The sequence below is a fragment of the Annulohypoxylon maeteangense genome (genome assembly GCF_022496945.1).
Source record: "Annulohypoxylon maeteangense strain CBS 123835 unplaced genomic scaffold GGS22scaffold_2, whole genome shotgun sequence".
NCBI lineage: Eukaryota > Fungi > Ascomycota > Sordariomycetes > Xylariales > Hypoxylaceae > Annulohypoxylon > Annulohypoxylon maeteangense.
The window spans coordinates 1,215,766-1,232,072 of record NW_025953249.1 but is presented as its reverse complement, the minus strand read 5'-3'; the positions used below and the strand labels follow the sequence as shown (position 1 = coordinate 1,232,072).

The 16,307-nt window shown below is 49.4% G+C and overlaps 4 protein-coding genes across 4 annotated transcripts; 1 reads left to right on the top strand and 3 right to left on the bottom strand.

The window, feature by feature from the left end:
- Positions 1-1,325: 1,325 nt before the first annotated feature.
- On the top strand, positions 1,326-4,614 carry GGS22DRAFT_196697 (uncharacterized protein; the record flags this gene model as incomplete). The annotated part of the gene is made up of 2 exons (XM_047965875.1): positions 1,326-1,422; positions 1,521-4,614. The coding sequence occupies 2 exons, from the start codon at positions 1,326-1,328 to the stop codon at positions 4,409-4,411; spliced, it is 2,988 nt and encodes a 995-aa protein (XP_047822746.1). The 3' UTR covers positions 4,412-4,614.
- A 1,246-nt stretch (positions 4,615-5,860) lies between these two features.
- On the bottom strand, positions 5,861-9,035 carry GGS22DRAFT_152678 (aconitase family-domain-containing protein). The gene is made up of 4 exons (XM_047959726.1): positions 8,564-9,035; positions 8,459-8,490; positions 8,312-8,386; positions 5,861-8,236 (listed from the first exon to the last, which is right to left on the bottom strand). The coding sequence occupies exons 1-4, from the start codon at positions 8,661-8,663 to the stop codon at positions 6,092-6,094; spliced, it is 2,352 nt and encodes a 783-aa protein (XP_047822745.1). The 5' UTR covers positions 8,664-9,035; the 3' UTR covers positions 5,861-6,091.
- Positions 9,036-9,984: 949 nt separating this feature from the next.
- On the bottom strand, positions 9,985-13,916 carry GGS22DRAFT_152677 (uncharacterized protein). The gene has a single exon (XM_047959725.1). The coding sequence runs from the start codon at positions 13,680-13,682 to the stop codon at positions 10,563-10,565; it is 3,120 nt and encodes a 1,039-aa protein (XP_047822744.1). The 5' UTR covers positions 13,683-13,916; the 3' UTR covers positions 9,985-10,562.
- On the bottom strand, positions 13,903-16,213 carry GGS22DRAFT_152676 (uncharacterized protein). Its single transcript, XM_047959724.1, has 2 exons — positions 15,592-16,213; positions 13,903-15,493 (listed from the first exon to the last, which is right to left on the bottom strand). The coding sequence occupies exons 1-2, from the start codon at positions 15,838-15,840 to the stop codon at positions 14,288-14,290; spliced, it is 1,455 nt and encodes a 484-aa protein (XP_047822743.1). The 5' UTR covers positions 15,841-16,213; the 3' UTR covers positions 13,903-14,287.
- Between the last annotated feature and the right edge of the window lie 94 nt (positions 16,214-16,307).

The following is a 16,307-nucleotide window of genomic DNA, read 5'->3' as shown; positions in this document are numbered from 1 at the left end:
TTGTAGGGTACCTACCTAGTACATACCTCGTACAACACGGCAGAAACGGGATTTTATGAGTTCAACTACCCAGGCTGCCAGGTACATAGGTACATAGAAGTTGTACGATCTTCTACCGCTTTTTACTCACTAAAACCAACTTGAACGAAGTATCCCATTCTGAAAAAAGTTACCGTATGACACGCATACATGCACACAATCTTACAGCCCGCCCTGCCCACTTCGTACTCCCAGGGGTTGTGCATGTATTCATTGTAAGAAATTTCATCATCGGTCATCTTTTCGTTCGACACCGATTATCCATTCGAACATTCAAACTTGTTACATATCCTCATTTTTCTACTCCTTCATCATCATTTTACTATCTAACGAATTCCGCTCATTAAATGAAGACCAACCCGAATATCGCGGTCCTTGCGTGCTACTAGATACGGACGAATTCATTAGACATGCTAGTCAGACAGGTTAGGTACGTACCTATATATTCTTGTTGATTTTACGAGGTTTCATTGTTTACTTCCAATGATATTCGTCTTTAACTGCCCCACGCGTCATGGACCCCACCAGCTAAAAACCCCGCTATCCCGCTATCCCGCTAGCTTCCCAGAGTTTCCCACTGAGCAGGTGCTGCTTGGTGCTGCTTGGTGCTGATTCACCCTTGTCTTCTTTTTGCCTTAACCTTATTATGTGCGTCCCACACCCCACTCCGCTACCCTCGTTACCCTGTCAGCCGCTATCGTAATGAGGTAGTTGACGCGCGAACAACTTCTTACCATCCATCTGTTTTTATTCACCTTTTCACCACGGCACATGTGCACATGTTCGCGTAACATTTTCGTACATAGTTTAAAACATTCTTCATTCTTTTTCTAATGAACATTGAAGGTTGAACGAGGCTGTCTAACTCACCTATCGATATCGATAAGTCAACTATCTTTAGGCATCCTCGGTTGCCTTAGCTATCTTATCTAGGACCTAAAGTGGTACCTCTAAAAGATCTCGTCTTGCGACAAAAACAAACCAGGCTGTACTCCTGCCTACTACATCTTACCAACTTACCAACTTACCACACACGCTCCTCCAACGACAGGTCACACCTCGCATCCACGTTACCACCATACCTAGTGTCTACCATCTACCATCTACTGTCTAGTTCTTGCAAATTCGCTTTGAATTGCGTCTTTCTTTATCTTGACAACCATTATTCAATTCAGCTTGGAATGGTAACTTGAAACGGCACATTGCCTTGTACGCTCACTGAGCATCAACCCTCATCCACTTTACCCGCTTGTGAATGTCCTTTACAGATTCCTCACTTGCCCACCATGCCACAGTGGGATAAGTCCCGCGATTATTACGCGGATCTAGACATTTCTTCGAGTGCTTCTACTGAAGAGGTCAAGAAGCAGTTCAAGAAATTAGGTATGTTCTATTTCTCTTCTCTATTCTCGATTCTCCCCCCTCTTCTTTTTTCCCTATCCATATTTTCTTATCCTCCTAGCTAACTTCTACCTCTCCAGCTCTAAAGTATCACCCAGATCGTAACCCAGGCAGAGAGGCCGAGGTTAACCCCAAATTCCAAACCATCCAATCCGCTCACGAGATTTTATCCGACGACAGATTAAGACGGCAATATGACGACGCACGTCGATCTCATGTGTCGCGCTATCCTAAGGCATCGGGTGTACGAGGTAACCCATGGCAGGATATTGGCAAACAATATCAACCTCCCCCTACTAGACACCAAACACAATCATCTTCCCATTTCGGCAGGCCTCCTACTTCTGGTGCTGATCGTTATGCTCCCTTCACGAATAGCATGCCACAGAAGGGTAAATCTACACCTCGCGACGATCCCCAGTCTCGCAAGAGCTATGCAGATGCATGGGAAAATATGAGATCCAGCTCAACAAGAAGAGCACCTCCCGCGACTCCCGGTCGGGCACCCACGTCAGCAGCACGAGATGCAAATACCCCCAAACCAGAATATGCTCCTCCTAAGAGTGCTTATCAGCAGCAAAAGGCACAGGCGTCTTTCGGCAACAGTAGTCGACGAGCAGGCTTCACTCCCCGCTCCCCTGGATTAGCTGACGAACCTCCGGTAACTAACAAGAACTACTTTACTACTCGAACGCACTCGACCCTATTCAATGAAGTCGATCCCGATGTCCCGCAGCCTAGTGCTCGTCCATCTGCTCCTACGGCTTCTACTGCTTCTACGGCATCTACTTCAACGGATCAGTTTGCTCAATTCAAGGGTAAAGTTTGGGATGATCGCCAAAGCACTCCATACCATACTCCTGGTGGTGAGAAGACAAGCCTATTTGATGATGGACTAGGTATCGGCCGTACTAGCAGCACCCGATCACCCCGAAGACCAGATATGCCTGGATCGTTCCCACAGTATCGTCCTCGAAGCTCCAGTACCCCTAAGAGCGCAACCAACGATGCAGCCTTTGATGAATCGATGAAGAATTTCACCGGTCATGCGGGTTCCAAGCATACTGGCACGGCGACTACTCGAGAAATGCCGAATGGTAGTAGCACCCCCCAACCAGTACCTAGTGATCGCTATAAGCCGAATGTCGGACAGAGCAACGGAGTCCCACCATCTCCATTTGGAAGTTATCCAGCTACGCCCACCCCTGTGAACGGTAGCAAATGTATGTTGTTCCACTCCATGACAGGGATGTTGCATATCAAACTACATGCTAACATGATGTCCTTAGTGGGTGGAAATTCGGCGCAACCTAGCAATGGACCTTCAGTGTATGCTTTATCACATATTTATTCCCCACCACCGTCATGTCCCAAGCTCCAGTCTTCCAACAACACGACTAGCAAAAGATTCCACCTGTCCGCTGTGCAGGTCGAAGACCGGGGTTGCAAACTACGGTATCCTTCAAGTGAGGATGAATCAGCGCATCCTTCCTTGCTCAGTTTCGAGGAGATACAGAAACATCACGTTGCTCGTCTTATCAATGGTCGAGCGATGTCGAATAAGCGTACTAGCAGTACCTCCTCCAAGTCGAGCAGTGGAAACTCGCAAGATCCTATCGCAGAGAAGAAACTTAAGATCGGCGCTGACCCTGCATATTCTAGTTTCAACTTCTCGGCCGCAAGCGACGAAGCCTTCAAGGGGACCGGTAAAGAGCGCCTTTCTAAACCAAGCACTGATAGTATCAATACCAAGTTTAGTGAAGATTGGGATGAACTCCCTGAAGAGTTGAAGTTCAGCGCAGGGACCGCTTCGACGAATGGCCCGCAGACTCCTACGAAGGGACGGCCTCAATCTCGTAGTCGAAGTCGTCGACAAACCCCTAAGACAAGACCAGCTGAACCAGAACGAATGCCTTCAATGCCGGAGGGCCTAGGGAACGCCGCTGGAACCGGGTTTTCAGCAGGAGAATGGAGTGATAAAATAGGATCTCAACACTTCGTGCCCCAGTCTTCGCGCAGCGTTTCGTCTTCGCCGACTCGTCGCACTAATCTTAAGAAGGGTAAACCTGTCAAGATGACGGCAGGTACGGCTGGACTGGTGGATGAGGATGAAAGTGACGGATACCATGACGCTCAGTCAACCTCGTCTGGTTCCGCTCAGGCAAATGCGGATACTGCAACCGCGATGGACATCGATTCACCTCCGCCACAGAAGGTGGATGAGACTCCGAAAGCACCACAAACTAACGGCGCCCGCAAGATTCCTGTCGAACCTCACAGAGAGGAATGGAGAGCAGGCGATGTCAATGGTGTGCGTACGAAGTCTGCTAGCCCAGTACGAGATGGAATTCCCGCTAAGCGGCCCTACGCTCAGACTACTGCGCCTCAAGCAGCACCTATTCCCGTATCGAAGCCCTTTGCTGCACAACATGGTGGCTCGGAGGATACTGATGAATTTTGCACCACGTTTGCCGATTTCAAAAAGGTGGAGCCTTTCGTGAACCCATCTGCCACGGGTCTCAAAGATTTCAGTGATTTAAAGTCTACTCTACCATTCGAGAGCAAGCCATCTGAGCAGATTCCTCTAGAGAGAGAACAACCCTCTAAGTGGTCGCCGCTGGATTTCCCTTCTCCCCCTGTTGCTCCGCGCCTTCCTCCAACAGTGGTCGTACCCGGAATCCAGCCCAACAAAGCCCTGTTTCGTAAATACTCCCAGGAGTTTTACCAGTATCTGGACAAGTGGGAGATCTTTAGCTCCAGGGTCATGGCACATTTCTCAACCCGCCAGGATCTTTATAGACAGCGGCGCCAACATCTAGGGTTGGCATGGTTAGAAACGCCTTCGGGGGCTCGAGATTACCTGTTAGAGCTTGAGCAAGACCAGGCTGTTCGCGTGCAGTGGAGCAGTGCCTGTGCAGACCACGAAGCCAAGATTCGCGAATTTATGACATTCAGAGATCAGGTAAAATAGTATAGACGGGTCAATGAACGTCAGAATGCTAGTCTCCGCAACTCCAAGAGAAGCGGCGCGAAATCTAGGACACAGACCCATGGCAATAACTCATGGATATCTGCAAATTTCGGCGGAGCCCCTCTTGGTAGCGATAGCCCTGGTGGTGCACCACTCTGAACACATCCAATTGGATCGCGCCCATGTTGCGAAACTTCGATAATTTCGCATAGGTACGAAATCACTACAAATGGTTGTATCTTGGGCTATTGGACGTGTGGTATTCGAGCACGCCATCGTTCGTTCATGTTAGCTAAGGTATTTTACAACTCTGGTAGAATGGTTCTACTGGATTGATCGATCTCTCGGATAGCATTTTGACAGATACAGGCGAACCGTGGAAAGCATTTCCCGGTAATTTTTTTCATGATGCAGATTTCCCATGGCGTAATGGGCGACGAGAGATCAATGAGGGGGTGGATGGGGCGAGATCAGGAACGGGGGGGTTCTCAACGCGATGATCATACGACTACTTACTATGAGAACCCTACTTGCACGAATTATACGCATATGGCTCTAGATCGATTTTCGATCAATATTTTTCCACTTGCTCAGTTGTTTCACTTTGGTAACCGAAGACTTGTTCCGAGCAGTCTTCGTACACTGGCGAGATGAAGTTCTACTATCAATACCGCATGGGCTCGGACACGGCGGCGGATTATGGGAGGCTCGGGGCGTACGGATGGAGGGGAGGGGGAAACCAAGGCAAATTACGGATATTGTCTACACACCAATGCTCAGCACGGAGCTGCATTGTGTTAATGCGTTAACGGCGCGGAATGATTTTATTCGGGTTTCTCATCTCCGATTATACGACCTTAGAGCTCTTTTAATAAGTGGGTTTGTTTGTTTGTGTTAGCAGGGAGGCGGATGGATGGTGGATAAATTGCCGGCGCGGTTGGTGATTTTGATGATATCCAAACTCGCATCAGGAAAAAGGCGTCTTGTTAGCAGCACGGGTCCGTCCCCCATGGTACATACCATACATACATGGGTCGGGATCCGCTGAATCATCGATTCTAACGGGATGGCCTTTGTAGCAGTAATGCAACTTTCTGCTAAAACACATTGATTCTTACTTACCTATCTATTCTTATGCTTGATAATTCGGTGATATAAAATTCAGGGACCTCGATATTCCTTTCGCTAGGCTTAGGTAAGTACGTCGTAAGTGGACCTGACCCTATAGGAATCCGGTCCGACCTCAACGCCTAAATCGACTCCTTCGTGGGATTATGTGGGCTTATGTGATCTTCCTTAATGCTACGTTAAAATATTTAGAGACTAAGACATCTCCTTTTCAATCTGAGATTGATTTAAGTCAAAAGGGGAAACACTCGGTGTTTAGCGGAGGTAGTCTATCATCTCCGTAACACTTGGATACGACTCGAAGACTCGAAAAACAATCAGTTCATCAAAGAAGTATCTTTCATTTAATGTTAGATGTGTTGTAGTAGTTGTCACCACTATCCTTCCACATCCAATGCTATTCATCCTATCGTCAAAGCACATCGCGACGAATTCAGTATCAACAATAGTAGGTGGCGCATTCAAGGCACACGCATGCGTTAAAAATGATTTTCCTCCGGGAAACGCCGAAACCGCGCAGAACTCCCCCTCCTTCCTTGCTACCTAAGCATGTTACCATTCGATAGGGTCCTTGAGCTCCTGTCCGCGATTTGTGGTAGGGACGGGGACGGGCTTGGCGGCTAGCTTGCCGCCCTGGCCCTTCCGTTTCAGGTAAGCTGTGCCGTCGACCCAGGGAGTGTTGGTTGACGCCTTCTTCTCGTAGTCGACAATCTTGTCTTCCATCTGGAGGGTCAGGCCGATGTCGTCGAGACCGTTAACCAAGCAGTGCTTTCGGAACTCTTCGACATCGAACTTGGCAAGCTCATGACCGTCGGCGTCACGGATGACTTGGTTTGGTAGATCGACTTCAATCTCCTTGCCCGCGCGAGCCTCGGTCGCGATCTTCTCAATTTCGGCTTGGTTCTTGATAGCGATGGGTAACATGCCGTTCTTGAATGTGTTGTTGAAGAAGATGTCGGCGAAAGATGGGGCGATAACACATCGGATACCGAAATCGTTAAGAGCCCAGGGAGCGTGTTCTCGAGAGCTACCGCAACCGAAGTTGGGACCCGTGCAGACCAGGATTTTAGCCTTCGTCCACGGTTCTTGGTTAAGAACGAAATCCGGGTTTACGGATCCGTCCTCCTTGGTTCTTGATTCATAGAATAAAGCTGATCCGAGACCGGTGCGCTTAATAGTCTTCAAGAATTGTTTAGGAATGATAGCATCGGTGTCGATGTTAGATCGGTCTAAGGCGGCAGCGATACCCCTGTGAACCAGGAATTTTGGTAGGCCTTGAGAACCGGGTGCTTCCGATGTCATGGAATTGACATGGGGTGAGATATCTTCAGGTTGGTCTGTAATCCTTTCCCTCGCGGTGTCGTCATCCTCGACACTCTCGTCGACGTGCGCCTTGCCGTTTGGTGCCGTTGGTGTGTTATTTAACTTGTAGGCATCGATATGAGGGCTGGCAGTGTACTCGGTTAACTTTCGGACGTCGGCAAGCTTGCCAACAATAGCTGCTGCTGCCGCCATAACAGGAGACATCAGATGTGTTCGGCCTTGCGCACCCTGTCTCCCCTCGAAGTTTCGGTTACTCGTACTTGCGCATCGCTCCTTAGGTGACAAGATATCTGGGTTCATGCCGAGGCACATACTGCACCCCGCTTCTCTCCATTCGAAACCGGCATCTAAAAAGATCTTGTCAAGACCCTCAGCTTCAGCTTGGTCCTTGATTACTCCAGAACCGGGCACAATCATAGCACGGGTAACGTTGTCGGCCTTCTTCTTGCCCTTGACAACCTGTGCGGCAGCACGAAGATCCTCAATTCGGGAGTTTGTGCAGGAACCAATGAAAACCTTGTCGATAGGGATTTCCGTTATCGGGGTGCCGGCAGTTAGACCCATGTACTCAAGCATCCGTCTGCCAGCCTTCTTCTTTGCTTCGGACTTGAAAGACTCCGGGTCAGGAACAACTCCGGTAATGGGCACAACATCCTCAGGACTCGTACCCCAAGTCACGGTGGGGATAATATCTTTGGCGTCAATCTGGACGTCAATGTCGTACTTAGCACCTGGATCTGATTGGAGACTTCTCCAATACTTAACAGCACGATCCCATTCCGGAGTTCCATAGGTAGGAGCAAGAGGCTTGCCCTTCAGGTACTCGAAAGTAATGTCATCGGGAGCAACCATACCAGCTCGGGCACCGCCCTCGATGGACATGTTGCAGATAGACATACGAGCCTCCATACTTAAGCCGCGGATAACAGAACCGCAGAACTCGATGACACAGCCGGTGCCTCCGGCAGTTCCGATTAATCCGATGGCGTGTAGCACGACATCCTTAGAGCTAACACCGGGAGCCAGCTCACCGTCAACTTGTATTCTCATGTTCTTGCTTCTCTTGGTAATGAGGCATTGTGTGGCCAGAACGTGCTCGACCTCACTGGTACCAATTCCCATAGCGAAGCATCCGAAAGCTCCGTGGGTGGAAGTGTGGCTGTCGCCACACACCAAAGTGGTACCAGGAAGGGTGAAACCTTGCTCGGGACCGATGACATGGACGATACCCTGACGTTTATCACCGAGACCAAAGTAGGTAACCCCGAAATCCCTTACATTCTCCTCAAGGGTTATGCATTGTAGGCGGGAATCGTCTTGTTCGATGAAAGAGGCAAGATCCTTTAAGCCTTTTCGGGACTTGGTGGGGATATTCTAAGAGTAATGTCAGCTTCGGCCAGCTTTGTCTAAAGTTGAGACGTTAGCCCATTCACGGAAAGTGAGACATACGTGATCTGTAGTGGCGAGGGTACAATCGGGTCTTCGGACTTTACGCCCAGCGTTCTTCAAGCCTTCGAATGCTTGCTATATTCATTGTCAGCTCTAGTACGTTTTACATTGCACACAGGTTCCCGTTATATATGTAGTATCACATACAGGTGAAGTAACCTCGTGAACGAGATGTCTGTCTATTGTGCGAAGCAGGTTAGCATGTAAAACACAAAAGCTATCTTGACGAAACCCAATTGACTTGGTCCTTACCGATATAGAGCAGGACAGTGCCGTCAAGCTTCTCATCCACAACATGAGCAGCTAGAACCTTGTCGTACAAGGTCTGCGGGACGCTTTCGGCAACGGGCATCTTGAAAAGTCAGTCTGTACTGAAATACGAGGATCTCTCCAATGTATCTCGTGACCCTTTTGAAGCGAGGTCAATCCCGAACGTGTGCGCACTCAAACTGGCGATGGGGGTGGCAATTAATATAGAGATAGGAAGACGAAGGAAGTATGAAAAGATGAAAAGTATACGATCTCAAGAGATCGCAGGTAGTATCGAGAGTATTCGGCTGCCCGATTGAAAGTCTATAAATGCGGGGAGAGAGTTTTTAAATATGTATTTAGGGAAGGAAGTAGACTATGTACACAGACATGAGGTCAAAGAAAGCGAAGAAACTGTGACCGGCACAGGGAAGCTATCTACTTAGGTACAATATCCTCTTTTTTTTCTTGTGTTGCCTTTTTTTCACTATTTTGGTTTTTTTTGCCTCCATTACGGCGCGCCGAATATCGGACGGCGTTCCCTGCTCTCCGGTAGCGGGGTACATGAATAGGTTCGAGATTTGAATCTCGCTGACGCTGATTGGCTGCAGCAAACCGGAATGTGCGGTGCAGTTGGGGCAATTGAGAATTGCCATGCTTAAAGACACCCCTGCTACCCCACGTGAGGGGCTCTCGGTGCGAGTCAACTGCAGAAGTATGCTGATAATTGCATGCAGACTACTAGGTAGGTAGATATATCAAATCGGCCCCAAGTCGAAAACTACCTAGGTCGCTATGATTAGGAATATACTATACGCTGTAGGTAGCCCTAGAATTGCTACGTAGGTTAGGTAGGTATTATCTCTTAGGCGGACGCACGGCTTTTGCATTCCCGCCCAGCACGCCCCCTTCCAGGCCCTTGCTTACCTACTTAGGTACATTGAAAATGATTACGAAGGTCTCCATTTTCTCCAAAGGCAAGGGCGGCAAACGTGTAATTGAGTAATTGACAGCTCGGGTGATACATTACCTCCTACAGAAGGAACTATCCGGACCTCCAATACGGCAACGTGATATATAAAGTCCCTTAGGTAGTGTTTCCCCAAAAAGCCTCCACCTCGGAAGTAGGAGACCTGGTTGATGATGTCACCTCCTTACATGTACTAGATGTACGTGCCTAGTTCCCCCTGCTGTGACTAGTCACTAGGCCAAATGAAGTACCTTCGATATGGATGTTGTAGTACAGAGATCTACTCTCCGCTCTTTCGGTGTGGTGTTAATTGGGTACAAACGGTACTTACGGTACGAGGTACGTATACAGGTTGGGGAAACGCTACACCGCAGAAAAGCAAAAAAACTTCAAATGTTCAGGGTTCCAAGTTCTAAGCGCATCATGGATGTACGTACTAGGTACACATGTACATATATAGTATAAGTTCACTTAAAATTTTAATAGGCTTTTAGAAGTAAGAGCCAACATGAAGTCGCAAATTCGTTACACCGAATAATCAATCGTTGGTGATAATCCTTACGGCTACCTCTAGTATAGTGCGATGCATATTCACCGCACCTTTGTTATATTAAAGTGGTACGCAGAAGTTCCAGCAACCTCCAGGAATATTCCTCCCCTTTTTAGCCTTTTAGCGGTCCGGTGTCCCTCCGATGCTTACCGTCCCTCAGCTCCAGTTTTCGCTGCCGTTCAGGGTCATCGGCTCTCGTCGGAGCCTCAACCATCTAGAACGGCCTGCTGGAAATGGGTCCAGTACCCATATCAGCCATAACCATTTCCGAATACCGCAGTCGGCTAGCTACCCGTATCTAGAGAGCTTCATTACTAGGTTAGGCAGTTCTAAGAAACCTCTGCGATAGGTAGCCAGTCGACCATTCTTCCCAATTTAAACCTGAACCCGAGCCCGAACCCCTCAAGGCTCAAGCTCGTACATAATCATACAAGAATACCATCCTATTGTATCATACAAAGTCTCAATGTCTCAAAAAGCCACTATTCGATAAGCCACCAGAGTATCTTCGATGCGTACCAACCGGATAGTCCGCCGGCAAGGCAGAACACACCTGCTGAGATGAAGACGATCGCATCTTCCCATGTGCTCTGCTTCCTGTGCCTCCTCCTCCAGAGATCGCTTTGTTGATCAAACGCGGGCCGGACCATGGCCCACCACGTGCAAGCTAAGCCGAGGAAGACTACGTAGACGGTCTTACAGAATTGGACCGCGGTCGCAGTCACGTCTGCCCAATCAATTCTTTCCGTAGAACCTCTCTTGTGCTGCGTTTGGGTTTGGGTTGTGCTCCTCTTGACGTGTTCATGCTTGGAAGGAAGCCCGGTGCCTCCGCCTTCTTCGCTGTGGCGTTTCTTCTTCGGGCGCTTTTGCTGAAGCGAGTGCTTCGGCTCCGTCGCTTTGCTTGGCATGTGCTTCTTGACCGGGCTGGGACTTCGGCTGCGGTTTCGGCCTGCCTTGCGATCGGCCGATCTGTTTGTCGCCATTTCCTTGGTCTTCGAACGCAATATGGCGATTCGGGTTGCCTCTTCTAGCATGTTCTCTTTCTGTTTCTCTAACAATACGCGCCGATGAGCTTCCTGCGAAGCTACCTTTGGGATTTGGGTCGAACCCTTGTTTTGACGTTCTTGGCTGATCTTCCGGCCTTGCTTCTCCTGCTTGGTTGTGCCGTTGGAATCTACTACAGGCTTGAGTGCTTGTATCTTGGTCGATTCGATTCCCACTACCGTGTCCGTATTCTTCCGCATCTCGGCGTCCTTCGTTTCGAGATTCTGTTGGACGGGGCGGTAGAGGCGGGGGATCGTTGAAATGGAAACTCTGATTGGCGGTTTCTTTTCTGGTGCCGCTTCGCGGGTTGATATAATATCGATCCCGGGTGTCTCTTGAGGGGGCTCGAGATTCGGCGAGCCATTCTGTATCACGGTGGGAGGGGAAGTCGTCCTAAACTCCTCTTGGATCGGCTCCGGTATGATGTGACACTCTTGCTGACGGGACGACGTTGGAATCGTCGAAAACTCCGTGGCGCCTGTGTGGCCGTTGATCTGCTTGGTTTCGATACTCAATTTCGGCCGAGGAAAGTCGGATAGGCTCACCAGGGCGAGGTCCACGCATCCAGTAGTGGTGGTGATGGGTATGGACACAGATCCTCTCCGGGCTGATTTTGCCTTCTTGTCTAGGGGCAAAATCGTCTCTGCTTGCTCCAAACTGATCCTCCCTTGCAGATCCGACTGTAGATGTTGGCTCTGGCACTCTGGGATATCTTCCGGTAAATGGTTGACCGAGTGGTCCTGGACTTGGTCGAAAGTTGGAGGCGATCTCTGATTTCTCTCCATCTCTTTGGTATGAGCTGTACCTAGCAGGCTTGGGGTTAATTTTCGGCGGATGGACTTCGAAGGACGTCTCATGATTCCCTTCAGTTTTGACTGCTGGGATGAGGTCGCTGTAGCTCCGTTTATGCTTTGGGTGCTTCTGTCGTTTCCCAGTGAGCGGGCCAGGTTTGTAGTTGAGGACAGTGCTAATTTGCTGCCGCCCATTACCCCGAGGGAGCTTAAGTTGGGTGTCGTTAGTTGGGAATCCTCCGAATGAGTCGACTGACTGTCGCCTGTGTCCGCCGGCTCCGGAGATAAGAGATGGAGTCGATAATCCGGGATATCTAGGTCGGCGAAGTGATCCTTTGGGATGTATTGGACCGAATTGGACGTCCGGTTCTTGTTTCTCATGGATGTGATGAGGCTCACGGGTGGTGTTGAAACGGACTTTCCCGGATCTGTTTCTCGTCGGCGTCTCCATAAAAAATGCCTCTCGCTCTTGGTTCGTCCAATATCCGATTGTCCAATACTGAGATTCTCCTCTGATGGCTGAGTAACCGGCCTTGTTAGAGATGCAGAATCGGGATTAGTATCTGGTAAGGTATGTATAATCGTATCTGTTGACAAGTCTCGGCGTTCATGACCTCGACGTTGTGAGCCATCGCAGCTAAGACGTTCGGCTTGACCTGAAGTAGCCTTCAAAGTTACGGGCGGGCGATTGGGACGAGAGAAGTTCGGGATAACTGTGATCTCTTCGGGATCTGATGAGGCAGAGTCAGTGGGCATCTCCGAAAACAGTAAACTAGATGTCTCACTGCTTCCAAGTGCCACACTATCTAAGGATTGAGCGATTGGGCTGAGACTGGGCTCGGCGGCGGATGACCATTGACGCTTATGTTGGCTCCATTTTGGTGATGAATTCTGACGCTTAAGTTCTTCCTTCGCGTGTTCGAGTTTATTAAGCTTCGCTTGCTCCTTGTTCAATCTAGCCTTGTCCTTTTCCTGTTCTTCTAATAGCTTAGCTTGCTCGTACTCTAACTTTGCAGCCTTCTTCTTCCGTGATAACCCGGCCAGCCTGCCTCGCGTTGAATTGCTTGTTGTCTCCGAGCTAGGCGTATCTGTAGGTGTCAGAACCGGAAATTGTCCCGAGTATGGATCAGCACCCTGAACACCCAGCCAGTCCCCGCTCTCCTTCAGGCTTCGTCGGCTTTTCCTGCTCATCTCCTTGGATTTGAGCAGCTCATGGACCTCCGCCCTATTCAGGGCTTCCGATTTCCGAGGCGGAAGTGGTTCACGATCCGGTTTATCTGGAGACCGTTCACGTCCAAGAGATCGATCCCTAGGCAAGTTTTCGACGAATCTAGAGTCCCCTTTTTGTGGGCTCCAACTCCAGACTCGACGATGAATGGACTCATCAGGGACTATCAATGAAGTTGTATGATGAGCTGGGCTCTTCTCCTTAGCAATATTCCAATCGGTCAACTCGCTAGGATCGATCTCTTCATCTCCCGTCCAGTCAGTTGTGCGATATGTTCCTCCTTGCTCTGGACGGTTGCTCGGTAGAATCTTGCTAAAGAAGCCGCTGAAAGAGGACGTTCGCTTTTGAGACGGTCGGTCAGCACTAGTAGCCGTTGAGGGCTTTCCGGGGCTCATCTTTCTTTTCGTGCGTTGTCGGATCGGTGGTGGTTGGCTTTGACTCGTACTAGGGGAAAATGATACAAGCCAGTCCGAGCTTGGACTGCGTAGCGATGACGGTGAGAATAAAGATGAAGATCGTCCACGTCTTGGAGATGCCATTTCTTTGGCTTTCTCTTCTGCCCCAGGGCAGATCAGATCAGACACGATCGTTACTACCTGCCTGATAGTGGTGACGAATCCGAAACGGAACTAAGGAGAATGTTCATCTTTCCCTCACTCATAGGATTAGACAACACAAGTGCGTGGCTACTCGGCAGTTAGCGAGAACACTTGAGGTAGGTGAGCGGATCAGAGTTTGGCAGGATCGGACTATAACGTTGGGGAACGTGCGACTTAGGTTCAACAGACGATAGGTATCGTGGATCGTCCGAGGTTGATGGTTGGAGAAACATGAACATTTAGGTTTTGATCCCAACTTAAGGGTGAGAACAACTGATGTACAAAAGTTTATCGTCAATACACGGGAAGTAGCATTACCACGGGCCAAGTGAAGAAGGAGGTAGGCCGGCAGTTTCTTAAACATCATCACTACTTCTATTTGACTTTCTGTGGAAGTAGCTCGTATTCATACAGACGCCGGTGAATACGAAAGAGTTTTCTTCACTGCGGCGTAACAAAATCCACAAGAACCCCCCTGATGTCTGATAATCCTAACATCAATGCATAGTCTACATAAAAAATAGATAAAAACAACCATAACCCTCTTACCGCCACATAGATGGATATCTCTCGTAAGAAGGTGCTTGAGTAGGTCTACCCCAACTATTCGACGGTTGAACATTCATCGTCCCAGTGCTTTTCCTAGTGCTCTTTATAGGACTATTGCTGCGTTCTCTCGCCGATTGGTATTGCTCGAGTTGAGCCATCTCGCTGTTATTTCGCGGTGATCTAAACTGAAGTTCTCCTAGACTAGGAGCCTTCTTTAAGGGTGATTTAGGGTGGGTGTATACACCCATGTAGCCGCCATCGCCTACCTGGTGGGTCTGGTGGGTGCTAGAGGTAGAGGCAGAAAAGTTAGGAGTGGAAGTTGAAGCGCTGGAAGCTCCTCGACGGGATGAGGTAGGGTTAAAGGATGTAGGAAGGCCTGGCGTACCCTTCCATTGAGTTTTGGCAGTAGCCACAGGAGTGCGACCTCTTAGCTCGCTGCCATAGGCCTCGGTGTGTCGTGTAACAGGGGGTGTGAATAGTCCAGAACTACTTCCGCTGTTGGTGTAGTTCGATCGGCCCATACCACGGTCAGGGTCAATGTGTTTAATGTAGTTGGGATTGGGTCGTGTCCGGAAACCTCGGCGTAGCTGGACGGTAGGTGTACCAACTTGTATATCTTCATCAAGGTCTTCACCCTCCTCACCCTGCGATATTTGCGTTGCGGCATCCCTGACTGTAGGGTAAAGGCGAGGATGAACGAACTTGGTATCGTATTCATGCATAACTTCTTTTTGAATAATGGCGGTGTCTTTGTTTTGCTGCGTAAACCTATTCTGGAATAGAAGTAGTTGCGCCGAGAGGATACACTGAAGGACGATGCAGTTGAAGACGGTGACACTTGGTCTCGCATCCAGAGGCGCTAGCGGCAGGAACATCGTGTAGACGAGGACATGACCAGGACTGAACAAGCAAAATATTTGCAGGCAAATCGGTAGTGGATCCCAAACCGATATCTCCCACACATCTCGAGCCCGATCGGGATGCGCTCTCGATTCCGCACTCTCGGTGCCTATCATATTCGTTAAAAGCCGGAGAGGCGACGACGATACCGGTGACGACTGGACACGGACACGATGCGCCGAAGGTGTCTGGGGCTCCCTCTCTACATCTGCTTCGAATAGTCGATAATGACGAGATCGATACATCGTGTAGGTCGCATTGACGGCCGAAGCGGTAATAAGACACCAGACTAGGGAGCCGACCTATTATGCAACCGCATGCAAGCGTGGTCAGCAACTAGAAACAAATCTATAGTCTCCAGTGAATCCCACATATATGTAGATAGTAAAGTGAAACTTACGAGGAAAGTAAACCACCCAGAGACCGTTCCCTCGTCGAACACAGGATCTACAGCCTGAGAACCACCACTATTGGCTCGGGCGAGCAGAAACGCAAAGTTCATAACCAGTCCCATCTGCGTCCCCACGAGCTTAGAGTCCCAGTCGCGTGTCTCGATCTCCTCAGATAACCACAACAGGAAGTCCATGGGGTTGAGCATGGACTTGACACGCTCTAGGAGCGGTCTCCGACGAACTAACCGTGGCGGCATCTCGACAGGACGTTGCGTGTAGGCGAATCGGGAATTTGGCTACCTAGTAAATACCCATCACACGTATGTGTATTATGGTATTAAACTAGCGACGGCAGCCTTTCCCACGCGAAGGGAGGTTTATGCTGCGTTGCTGGCTGCGTCCGGCTTTCCCTTTGTTGACTTTTCGTTAAGAAAGAAAACACGGCTCACGAAGATTAGAATGGGAAATTTTACAGGGACGCGGTTGCTACGTATTAGGCGGTGCTAGGGTTTTTTTTAGGCACAAGCAATAGCGGCTGCTAACTGGTTAAATTAGGCGTGTACCTGGGTACAAGTAGATGGATATGGATACCTGTAAAATGGCGGGGTAGGTGCCTAGCAGGCGGTAGTCCAGGCGGTCAGAGCTTCCTTTTAGCGGTCGCTACTTCTGCCTGCCAGGTGGGTTAGCAAGCACCTTACAAGTTTCAGCCGTGCGTTTCGCAAGC

Bases quoted from the DNA above. Each gene is read 5' to 3' on its own strand.
- GGS22DRAFT_152678 (XM_047959726.1), bottom strand. From the start codon at position 8,663: ATGCCCGTTGCCGAAAGCGTCCCGCAGACCTTGTACGACAAGGTTCTA. The intron at 8,491-8,563 runs GTAAGGACCAAG...TTCGCACAATAG, and splicing joins CACTGTCCTGCTCTATATCG to ACAGACATCTCGTTCACGAG. The intron at 8,237-8,311 runs GTATGTCTCACT...CATTACTCTTAG, and splicing joins CCCTCGCCACTACAGATCAC to AATATCCCCACCAAGTCCCG.
- GGS22DRAFT_152677 (XM_047959725.1), bottom strand. From the start codon at position 13,682: ATGGCATCTCCAAGACGTGGACGATCTTCATCTTTATTCTCACCGTCA.
- GGS22DRAFT_152676 (XM_047959724.1), bottom strand. From the start codon at position 15,840: ATGCCGCCACGGTTAGTTCGTCGGAGACCGCTCCTAGAGCGTGTCAAG. The intron at 15,494-15,591 runs GTAAGTTTCACT...GTTGCATAATAG, and splicing joins CTGGGTGGTTTACTTTCCTC to GTCGGCTCCCTAGTCTGGTG.